Raw genomic sequence first — 12,792 nt, 5'->3', positions numbered from 1 at the left:
CACCCCATCCCATCCTTACCAGCACATCAAACAAAAAGATACAAAATGGAATAATATTCAGCCATAAATAATAATAATATTATGGCATTTGCAGATCAATGGATGGAATTGGAGAATGTCAAGCTAAGTGAAATAAGGCAATACCAAAAAAACAAAGGTCAAACATTTTTTCCTGATAAGTAAATGATATAAAATGGGGGTGGGGGATGGGGTGATAGAAGAATGGAGGAGCTTTAGATTATGTAGAGGGAAATGAGTGGGAGGAGGGGGTTATAAAAATGGTGGAATGAGACAGACATCACTGCCCTACGTACATGTATGATGACATGAATTCTATGAATCTACATTGTGTACAACCATAGAAACAAAAAATGTACCCCATTTGTGTACAATGAATCAAAATGCAGTCTGGAAAAATAATTAAAAGATAAGATGTGTTCACGTTAGATAGTCAAAATACTGCTGTATACTCACTTCACATGAAAAAAAATTGAATCCACAAAATATTAAGTTAGGATTTTTTAAAATCAGAAAAAGATTGAGGAGGACCACTGGGTCTCAAGGTCACCTTTATCACTCTAACCCAGTATTCTCTCCATACTTATTCAGATCTCACACACTTCCATTCACTCTGAGACAGTAATGTGCCTCATCCACTTCCAAGGACTCTACCTCAGTGGCCACCCATCCTGCACAAGAGTGTCCAAATACATCAGCTGTTGCATTCAACTTTTAGTGGCCTACCTTTATCTCCTTAATACACTTGACCCTGCCCATGCCCAAATGATTTCTTTTTTCCAGTCTATAAGCTTCTGGCAGACCTGACCATGAAGAATGCCAATGCCCTGGCATGAGATATACAGCACCTTGAACTCCAAGTATAGCTCTTCTCTTGGGTTTCTTTTCCAGGGATGAGAGAATAGCCTCTCCTCACATTCTTTATGTATGAGAATAAAACTTTGGTGGCCAATATTTCTGCCAAACACCTGGGATAAGAAGAGATATGATCAGATCATCATGATGAACACTCTTTTGAGTGCCAGTACAGACTGAATCCCAGTGATCCTTAGTTCTTCCTTAGATGTGACAGGCATCCTGGAGCATTATCAGAAGTTGTGCATAAGGGCCATGCCTACCTCTGGATTCAACTACATAGCCTTGCAAAATCTTCCCAACTCCCTGTTACAACATGCCCCTGGCCAGGATCAAAACACATTTGCCATTTAGGGAATTTGGAGTTTTAAGAGTTAAATTTCATAGATTACATGAGCATAATTAGCTATTTCTTAAATGAGTGAACAAATGATGAAATGACCTGTATCTGACACTGAAGATCCAACAAAGAAACTAATAAAAGTCACTCATATTTGACTAGGTAATGAACTGCACATGAGATGCACAGTTGTGATGCCTCCCTAATTACCCAGCCAATATTAGAATGGTTTCAGTTTCCCAAGAACATTGTCACAGTGGGAGAAGGGAAGGGGAGGGCTGATGGAGCACAATTCCTAACAGTCTGAGGAGGTAGGCAGCACTTAGAAAAGCCTGAAAATTTATTTTGCAAAATCTACCTAAAAACAGTTCTGAAGGACATAAGCAGGTAAATCTGAATATTAATGTATATTCATGTGTCTAATTAGAGTGTAATCAGCAGAGATGGACATGGAAATAATAATGTCACCACATGATATTTACTTTACCGGTGAAAGCATGTTTTCCCACATACAATTTTATTCAACAAATAAATACTTGCAATCATAACTCCAAGAACTTAGGAGGGCAGCTACTACTACCTTCATCTGAGGTATCCCATTATCTCAGCTTTGTTGAGGATAGTTATCTGACTTTCCCAAGGTCACTAAGTCACTATTTTCAGGGTTGAGACTGAATCCTTCATTCCAGTGTACTTCATTCAACACCACATTTCCAGATGTCATGTGCTATCTTGTTTATTTATTAATTAATTCAAGAAATACTTACCTAATAATCTGATAAATATTCACTGCTCAGTATGGGCAATCACTGTGGTTAAGTTTCTGAGCCATTTCTTTGCCTCCAGGGATTACAGTTAGTACAATTAACCCAGAATTGCAATGTGTATACATAGATAGGGCAGCAATAAAGAAGCACTATTTTATAGTACATAATAAAAGCACTTAAAATGCTTCTTGTTTATGACTGTTGTCTTTACAATACATTACATGGACACAAATTTAAGAGTTGGAAAGGAGAAAGGTATGATTCAACTAAAATTCCAGGATTGATAACTTCAGATTTATTGTTCATTAAAACTCTACTTTAATTATCCTAGTTTTAATTAAAGCATTTATTAGAGTTGGTGAAATGCAATTATGAGCATCTGACTTAAGATATATAATAGGCTAATATTTCTTTAAAAATGCCTTATTGTCACTAGATCTGTGCATGTAAAATGAAGTTACATTTTATTTCAAATGAAAAATTGGTACACAGAGTATTAAACTGTTGCCATTAAACACTACATTGTGAACTGAAGTGGAATGAAGTCATTCTTAGAGTCCACCATTCTATGGCTGTTCAGTTTGCAAAGAAATAATTCCTGACCTCACACACACCTTCAATAGCAGCACGGCTTCTGCTAACTGCAGACACCAAGAGAAGATACTAAAGACCTCAGTTACTTCAACTGCACTAGTGAATGATGCAGACCTCAATCTTAACCATTCATCTACTGCCAAGCAGTGGCCATAACCTGGTCTAACACTGCCTGTGAGACAGCCTTTCTCATGCCTCCTGACAATGTCTAAGAAAATATAAAATTCTTATAATAATCTTGGCCACTGAGGCTTTCACTATGCACAGGGGGATCCTGTGTAAAGCATAGGATAGGCAACTGAGTTAGCAGGCTGGACACTATTTGCTTAACCAACTGCCAACACATTAGAAGAAATGCCAGAGAAGGAGTTTAGAATGTACATAGTCAAACTGACCTGTGAAGTAAAGTATAGAATAAGGAGTGAAATCAAAGAAAAATACAGGAAATGAAAGATCAACTCAATAAAGAATTAGAAATTGTGAAAAAAAATACCAAGCACAAATTCTTGAAATGAAGGAATCAATAAACCAAATTACAAGTTCAATAGAAGGCATCACCAACAGCCTAGACCACTTGGAAGTTGGAACCTCAGACAAAGAAGACAAAATATATACCCTTAAAAATAAATTCAACCACCCAGAGAAAATGGAAAAAACCATGGACAGAACTTCTGAGAAATATGGAATAACACAAAAATACCAAATTTAAGATTTATCAGAATAGATGAAGGCATGGAGATAAAAACCTAAGGAATGAACAGTCTTTTCAATAACATAATAGATAATTTTCCAAATCTAAAGAATGATACAGGAAATCAAATACAAGAGACTTACAGTACCACAAGTGTACACAATTACAACAGATCCACACCAAAGCAAATTATAAGAATAACTGACATAGAGAATAAAGATAAGACTTTAAAATCTGTGACAAAAACAAATCAAATTACATATAGGGAAAAGCAATTTGGATTTCAAATGATTTTTCAACCAAGACACTCAAAGACACTCACAGACTGAAGGTGAAAGCTTGGGAAAAAAAGAGAAAAAAACATATAACTTATATGGCCTTCATAAACAAGTTGGGGTTTCCATCCTCATATCCAATCAAGTGGACTTCAAGCCAAACTTAGAAGGGATAATGAAGGACATTTCATACTGCTTAAGAGAATCATACATCAAGAAGACATAATAATCCTAAATAAATATCCCCCCCAAATGGAGCATCTACATACAAACTCTTCTCAACTTCAAGAATTCAAGTAGAATACAAAACAATAATACTCACTTACTTTAGTACACCTTTCTTTCCCCTGGATAGATCCTCCAACAAAAACTAAGCAAAGAAACCACAGAATTAAATAATACAATCAATAATTTAGACCTAACAGACATATATAGAATATTTCATTCATCATTGATCAAATACACAAAAGCAGCACATGGATTCTCTCTAAAACAGACCATATGTTACAAAACAAAGCAACAATTATCCAGTACAAAAAAACAGAAATATTACCCTGCATTCTATCAGATCATTAGAGAATGAAACTAGAAATCAATAATACAATGAAAATAAAAGCTGCTCCAACACCTGGAGCCTAAATAACAAATGGACTGCAACAGAAATCAAGAAGAAAATCTAAAAACGTACTTAGAGGTAAGTGACAACACCTAAAAAACATATCAGAATGTCTGGAACACTATGAAGTCAGGCCTAAAAGTAAAGATCACTGCATTGAGCTCATTCATTAAAAGAATTAAAGGTCAACAAATAAATGACCTAACTTTACATCTCAAATCGCTAGAAAAAGAAGAACAAATCAACACCAAAAGTAGTAGAAGACAGGAAGTAATTAAAACCAGAGCTGAAATTAATGAAATTGAAACAAAGAAAAAATTGAAAATATTCAGAAAATTAAAAGTTTGTTCTTTGAGAAGATCAATTGATAAATCCGTAGCTACACACTGAAGTGAAAGAGAGAGAAAATCCAAATTACTAAAATTGTGATGTAAAGGAAATATCATGGTGGACACTACTGAAGTACAGAAGAAAATAAAATTATTTTAAAAATGAATACTTCAATGAAATAGAAAATTATGAAGACCTTGACAAATTTCTAGAGACAAATAAACTACCCAAACTGAATCAAGAGTACATGTACAATGTAAACAAACCAATAAAAACAATTAAATTGAAGATGCTATCAAAATTCTACAAACTAAGAAAAGCCACATACCAGAGATGAATTTTCAGCTGAGTTCCACAATGTTTTCAAAGAAGAATTAACACCAATACTCCTGAAATTATAACATTACATAGAAAAGAAGAGAACCCTTCATAACTCATTCTATGAGTATTGTGCTGATACAAAAAAATAAAAATAAATAAATAAACAAAGACACATGAACGAGTGAAAACTTCAGATCAATATCCCTGATGAACCAGACCCAAAAATTCTTTTAAAAAATTCTGTCAAATCACATACAAAAACACATTAAAATGATGGTGCTTCACAATCGAATGGGGTTCCTCCCAGAGATGCAAGGTTAGTTCAACATATGGAAATCAATAAACATAATTAATCACATCAATAGACTTAAAGTTGAGAATCATATGGTCATCTCAATAGATGGAGAAAATACATTTGACAAAATGCAGATCCACTCATGTTTAAAACACTAGAAGAACAAGGGATAGTAGGAACATAGCTCAACATTATGAAAGTCTTCTATGCTAAGTCAAAGGATAACATCATTCTAAATAGAGAAAAAATGAACCCTTCCCCATAAAAACTGGAAGAGGAAATGAATGCCCTCTTTCACTTCTCTTTGACATAGTCCTTGAAATTCTAGCCAGAGCAATTGGACAGATGAAAGAAATTAAAGGGATATGAATAGGAAAATAATAATGTAACATATCATTATTTTCCAAAGACACAATTCTACATTTAAAAGACCCAAAACTCCATCAGAAAGTTTCTACACCTAATAAAGAAATTCAGAAAAATAGCAGGGTATAAAACCAATAACACAAATCAAATGCATTTCTATACATCAGTGATGAATCAACTGGAGGAGAAATTATTAAAATTAGTCCATTCACAATAACTTCAAAAAAATGGGAATCAACCTAGTGAAGAGGGGATAGACCTCTACCATGGAAACTACAGAATCCTACATAAGATAATAGAGGAAATCCTTAGAAGATGGAAAGATTTCCTATGCTCTTGAATAGGCAGAATTAATATTGTCAAAGTGATCATACTAAAAAAGACCATTACAGGTTTAATGTGATTCCTACTAAAATACCAATGACATTCTTCACAGAACTAAAAAAAGCAATTGTGAAATTTATTTGCAAAACAAGAGACCCAGAATAGCCAAAGTGATACATAGTAAGAAGAGTAAAGAAGGAGGGATCACAATACAGGCTTAGAGAGTAATGGTAACAAAAATGGCATGGCATTGGCACCAAAATAGACATGTAGTACAATGGTACAGAACACACAGAGACAAAACCAAATAAATAGGGTTTTCTCATACTAAATTAAGGCAACAAAAACATACATTGAAAAAAAAGATTGCCTATTGAAAAAATGGTGCTGTGAAAAATGAAAATTCATATATAACAAAATGAAATCATAACTCTATCTATAACCCTGTGGACAAATCAAAGCAAAGGTGAGTAAAGATAGGCATTATAACAGAGATTCTGCAAATAATAGAAGAAAAAGTAGGACCAAATCTCTACCTAGACAACTTAGAAATTGACCTCCTTAACAAGTCACCAACAGCACAAGAAGAATAATCAAGTAATCATAAAAAGGATGGACTCAAAATAAAAATCTTCTCAGCAAAGAAAACAATCTGTAACATGAAGAGAGCACCTATGGAATGGAAGAAAATCTACAATAGACATCTTAGATAAAGCAATAATATGCATAATATATAAAAAACTCAAAGAACTTAACACCAAAAATAACCAGATAAGGGCTGGAGATGTAGCCCAGATGGACGAGTGCTTGCCTTGCAAGCACAGGGCCCTTGGTTCAATTCCCAGTACCACAAAAAATAAAAAAAAAATTAAACTCAATCAATAAATGGGGTAATGAACTGAACCAACACTTCACAGAAGAAAAATTACAAATGATCAATTAATATGAAAAATAGCTCATCATCTCTAGCAATTAGAGATATGCAGCTCAAAACCACTTTATGATTTTATCCCACTCCTATTACAATGATATTTTTTAAAATAAAACAAAAAATATGTTTTGCTGAGGATATATGGAAAAAGGTACACTCATACAGTGCTGCTTGGTCTACAAAGTGATTTAACCATTCTGGAAATTTTATTGAGATTTCTGAGAAAACACAGAATGAAACTACCATTTGACCCAGTTATCCCACTCCTTGATATAAACACACAAAGGATTTAAAACCAGCATACTACAGTGACTCAGCCACATCATTGTTTATAGCAGCTCATTTCTCAATAACTAAACTAGGGAACCAACCTAGATGGCCTTCAACATATGCATGGATAAAGAAAATGTAGTATATGCAGACAATGGAATGCTATTGACACTTAAAGCAAAAGAAAGTTATGGCATTTTCTAGTAAATGCATGGATCTAGAGATTACCACAATAAGTGAAATGAGTGAAACCCAAAAAACTAAAGGCCACATATTTTCTCTGACAGGCAAATGGTGATTCATAAACGGGGATAGGTGGAATGAAGAGTCTGGATTTTGTAGAAGGTAGTGAGGGGAAAGGAATCAGTGTAAGGAGGGGAATGACAGTAAAATGATCTGGACATCATTATCCTGAATAAATGTGTGATTACCCTACCTTTGTGTTGGCAACACTTGTAGTCTGGAAGAATTTGTACTCCTTTTATGTACAATTTTTCTGAATGCATTCTACTGTCATATATAACTAATTGGAAACAATTAAAATAATTATTGACAAATAAATGTTTGTCACATTCTTTTTATTTATAGGATTTCTTTTCAGTGTGATTTCTCTGCTAGTGAGAAATGTATACTTTTCCATTAAAAGCTTCATCATATTCTTTGCATTTGTATGATTTCCCTGGTAGTTAATTAGTCATAATTTTTTATTAAAAGTTTCACAACAATCTGTATATTCCTAAGGCTTCTCACCAGTATGAATTCCCTGATGTCGAATAAGGTTTGATTTTACATTAAAAGCTTTGCCGCATTCTTTACATTGGTAGGGCTGCTCTCCTGTATGAATTCTTTGATGGCGAATGAGGAGTGATTTTACAATAAAAGCTTTGCCACATTCTTTACATTGGTAGGGTTTCTCTCCAGTATGAATCTCCTGGTGACTAAGGTCTGATTTTTCATTAAAGGCTTGGTTGCATGCTGTACATTTATAAGGCTTCTCTCCTGTATGAATTCTTTGATGGCATATAAGGTTTGATTTTGCCATGAAAGCTTTGCCACATTCTTTACATTGGTAGGGCTTTTCTCCAATATGAATTCTCTGATGACAAATAAGGTATGATTTATAATTGAAAGCTTTGTTGCAGGTTGTACATTTGAAGGGCTTCTCTCCTGTATGATTTCTCTGATGTTTAGTAAGTTGTGATCTTTGACAGGAAGCTTTGCCACATTCTTTACATTGATAGGGCTTCTCTCCAGTGTGAATTCTCTGGTGTTGAGTAAGGTATGATCTTCGATGTAAAGCTTTGCCACATTCTGTAAATTGGTCAGGTTTCTTTCCATTATCAATTCTCTGATGGTGAATAAGGTCTACTTTTTCATTAAAAGTTTTGCCACATTCTTTACATTTGCACAACTTCTCTCCAGTATGAATTCTCTGCTGGTGAATGAGGCATGGTTTTTGATAATATAATTTCTGTTGTTCACTCTCACTTAAAGTTTTCCATATTTTCCTGTGTTGTAAATAGTCAAGGTTGCACTTTCCATATTTTCCATTAATCACTTTTTGAAATATATGTCTTATGACCTGGTCTGGTGAAAATTCTTTGGTATTATGAGACATCATTGCTGAAATAAATGAAAGTTTAAGAAAATTATTTAGTAGACTGGGATGAATATATTTTGTATATATAAAAGGAAATTATAGCAGAGTTAGCAATGTCAGGGCATCAGCAGTGTAGCAGATTAGTAATCCAGGGTAATCATTACTTCAGAAACATGTTACATAAAAATGTACAGTCACAAATATGTTATAAAAATTTCACAATTTATTGTAGAGAGCACAATATCAAAGATGACTATATTTCTATGGAGAGCAATATAATATAGGAAAGCAATGTATCTTATTTAATCAACCAAAGTCCTTCCTCCTTTCTTATATAGCATTGTGCAATTAGGAAAAACATCTATAAGCTGCCTTCACTCTCAGTAGAATAAGGGAAATATAAAACATACATCAATATTTCTGGCTTCTTTGAAGATTGTGTGAAAACCGGTTTCTGTCTCCAAAGACACAGAGATCTGGAAATAACAGGTAGATTTTCGATGATAATACAATGGGTATTCAACAAGTTTTAAGAGGGTAGGGAATCTTAAGAAGAAATATAGACAAAATTTTAAAGAGGAAAATATATATATATATATGTGTCTAGAAGATTTTACATGAAAACAAATTTGAGAGACAATAAAACCCTATGAAAATATTACTTAGATGATGCCAATTATTTTGTGATCATCAGAGAATAATGTTAGAAATCAAAAGTGGAAAAGATGTTCAAAAATCCACAGATATATGGCAATTGATTGAACAGTCTTGAACATAATCCTTTTCCAGAACTGAAAAATAAAATTAAAAGACCCTTGTACTTCTCAATGTTAACTTGAAAATCCATGTAAATGTCCCTCAAACTCCCAATGATATTTTTTGCAAAGACAGAAAAAACTTATTCTAAAAATTTTATGGAATCTCAAAATTTTATGAATATATCAGAAATATTCAAAATAAAAACAAAATTGGGAGAATGTTGTTTTACGATTTGAGAACAATAAAAACTGTAATATTTAATTGGTAATAGTGACATAAATTAAGACAGATGGACATAGTAAATTCTGAGTGTAATAAGACCTCACATAACAACAAATTAAGACATTTGAACACAAAATTTTATTACGGCATTAATCAACAGAGCCACTATGAGGAAGCAAACCAAATATCACTTGAAATGAGTGTATGAAGCAATTTGGAATATAGAAACCACAGAGTATTTTTCAAGTTAAAAAGTAATAATTTTTTGCAAAATCTATAATCAGGATAAACCTTCAGTACATTATGTTAACAGAAATATGTCACTACCACAAAGAAAAACATGGGAGAACTCTACATATATAAGACAACTAAAAACAAATTAAAAAAGCAAACATTCAAAAAACCTTCTGAACATAAATGAGGATGCCATTAATGTAGAAGACAGAAATAAGCACTTGTTTACATGGAAATATATTTATTGATTTTTGAGGTGTAAGCATTCTATAGATATATTTTGTGAAAATTTGAATTAATATTGCTGAACAGTATACAAAATGCAGTGGGAGAGCAAGTATTGTTTTATGGTTTTGGTCACAATTAAAATTTCAAACAACATATAAAAGTAAAAAGAATTGTAAAATGTTTGAAAGGTATCTTTAAAATACTATGGTCTTCATCCTATAAATAAGAACAAATTCATGAATTATATAAAGGGCATGCATATAATCCAGAAGTACTATTGTAATTCTGAAGCAGAAAGGTAATAATTTCAATGTCATCCTCAATAACTTTGTGAGATTCTCTCTCCGAACATAAATAGAAAGAGACTGGGGATATAGCCCATTATTAGAGTACTCTTGGATCCTATCACTATTACATTCACATATAAAAATATTATATTACTATGTATACACACAGGATAAAAAATCAATCTGTAAAAAATATAAAATTCATTTAAAAATGTATACTATTTATACAAACAAGTAAAAGCATATAAAATTTTATTGGCAATAGAAACAAGAAACATGCATATCTTAATTCCAACAATGTCCTAATTTGTGAAATAATGAAAGTTGTCATACATTCATAAAATATGGACAAAAATAAAACAGTGTTATGTGAAGTGAGGAAACACCTTCTACAAAATGAAATGTAGTCTATAAAATGAAAGAATAAAGGAAAGAAATATTTAACCAACCATAGATATATTATTTACAAATGCTTTCACATAACTACAATCTGCAACTCTTACTACATACCAAAAAAAAGAGCATTTATTGTGAAACATGACTTTCATTTCCCATAAAATCCATAACAAGTATCTATTTATAAGAGCACATGTAAGTGAATTTTAATGAATAAATATATGAATAATGTTAAACTGCTTTAGGATATTAATTTATTAAAATGGCTTGACCTAGAATTCTCAAAAAATGTGCACATTTTCACCTGGAGACCCACAAATAATAGAAATTTTAGATCATGCTGTCACTCACTAGCAAAGGGGTTAATTTAAATGAACTGGGACATCACTGTAGACACACAGAAGATTTTAAAGAATTTTAAAACATGATAAACATAGGGCAGTACATATTCAATGATAATGGGAGAAATAAACCTAAGCTTCTGAAATTTTTTTCTGCTAGATAACTTCTCCATCATATTTTAAAGTTCGGCTTCTTCCTTAAATTTTGGGTCTCTCAACTGTTTCTTCTTAGAAGTGTAGGCCACAATATTTTATATCATTGAATTACTCTCAGTATCAGTTTTCTAAAGTGAAGGATAAATAACATACCAAGAAAAGGAGAGATCAAAGACTAACAGGAATGTCAATAACACTTTATTTATACCAAAAGTGCCCTGTTTTTCTTGAAAGCACAAATCTGAAACACATTTTTATAGAGAAGTTCCTAGAAGATATTCATCAAGGGAAGAAAATTAAATAATTATAATTAAAAATTGTGAAGGGAAGTTATGCATACCCAGGAAGACCACGTTGCTGTAATTCTCTAACATCACATCTCTATGTAAGTTTTGTTGAGCTGGCTTAAGGCATTTCCACTCCTCTTCAGTGAAATCAATTGCCACATCCCTGAATGTCAACAATTCCTGAAATAAGAAAAGGTAAATAAATAGTACAGAGGAGAAGGAAGCAGCCTGAATTTCATCTGACAGTGGCTTCAGACCATGGATTGACTGGAGGAGGCTTTCAAAGCATCAGGTCTTGGATTGACCAGAGAACCTCTGTTGAAGAGGTGATTGTGTACTGTTAGCCTGCAGACCAACTGCAGACCACCAAGGGAACGCAAGTTTCCTGCTGTTACCTGGAATTTCACTGTCACAGTACCCACAGCATCCATTACACGTAGCTGCCACAATTTTGAGACAACAGCCAGTACCTGTAGGACCTGTGGATGGACTGACAAAACCCCATATCCAAGACCACTCAGCCCAATTGAATGCATCCTGCCACCAGGTCACCCAGACCAACTGACAACATCCCATATCCAGGACCCCTGAACTACAGAGATCGTGCTGTGCTCCAGGACTCCTTCCCAACCAACCACACCCTGTCCCTAGGACAACCAACAACCACACCCATGCCCTGAGCGGCACATCCCCATTTGTCAACATACTTGTAAGCCAATATGGTCATCTTGGATTATCTCAGAAGTGGAAGCTTCCATCTTTAGGTGGGACAAATCCCATCCTGAGAAGCCTGCTGGAAACTGGAAACTCATTGTCATGTACCTCTCATGCAGCAGGCTACCAAAGAATGGGAAGTTTGAATAATACATAACTGTAATAGTGCAGGTTTTTTTTCCTTTTTGAAAAATTGTAAGTTTTTGTTTCTTTACTTTTCTTGTTCTATTTTCCTTTGGTTTACCTGTTTTCTCAGAGTCTTTCTCTCACTTTTGTCATGCTAACAACCAACTTCTTTTGATTACACTTTCACACTTTCTACAATCTAGAACTTCTATATACTCTTTTCTTATCCTATTAACAGCTACATCCTACACTGCTTTCCGTCCTCTTCATCCTCCATTAGAAACTGCAGATCTTATTGCAAAACTATCTGTTATATTGTACATTATAATTGAACTCATCCTCTCTGTTTTTTATGACAATATTGTTAATAACTTCAAAGGGGCTATTTGGTTTAGGGCTGCATACTATGTGTACTGGGTACTGCTAATATTGAACTCCCCCTTAAAGAA

General features: G+C 33.6%; 1 protein-coding gene across 1 annotated transcript; it reads right to left on the bottom strand.

Moving 5' to 3' along the window:
• Positions 1 to 3,583: 3,583 nt before the first annotated feature.
• Positions 3,584 to 12,586, bottom strand: LOC306652856 (uncharacterized protein; the record flags this gene model as incomplete). The annotated part of the gene is made up of 4 exons (XM_079125516.1): positions 12,211 to 12,586; positions 11,557 to 11,683; positions 7,894 to 8,616; positions 3,584 to 3,603 (listed from the first exon to the last, which is right to left on the bottom strand). The coding sequence occupies exons 1-4, from the start codon at positions 12,370 to 12,372 to the stop codon at positions 3,584 to 3,586; spliced, it is 1,032 nt and encodes a 343-aa protein (XP_078981642.1). The 5' UTR covers positions 12,373 to 12,586.
• Positions 12,587 to 12,792: the final 206 nt, after the last annotated feature.

Source organism: Sciurus vulgaris (genome assembly GCF_902686455.1).
Source record: "Sciurus vulgaris genome assembly, contig: HiC_scaffold_616_arrow_ctg1, whole genome shotgun sequence".
NCBI classification, from domain to species: Eukaryota; Metazoa; Chordata; class Mammalia; order Rodentia; family Sciuridae; genus Sciurus; species Sciurus vulgaris.
The sequence above is the reverse complement of the archived record's forward strand: the minus strand, read 5'-3'. Positions and strand labels throughout refer to the sequence as shown.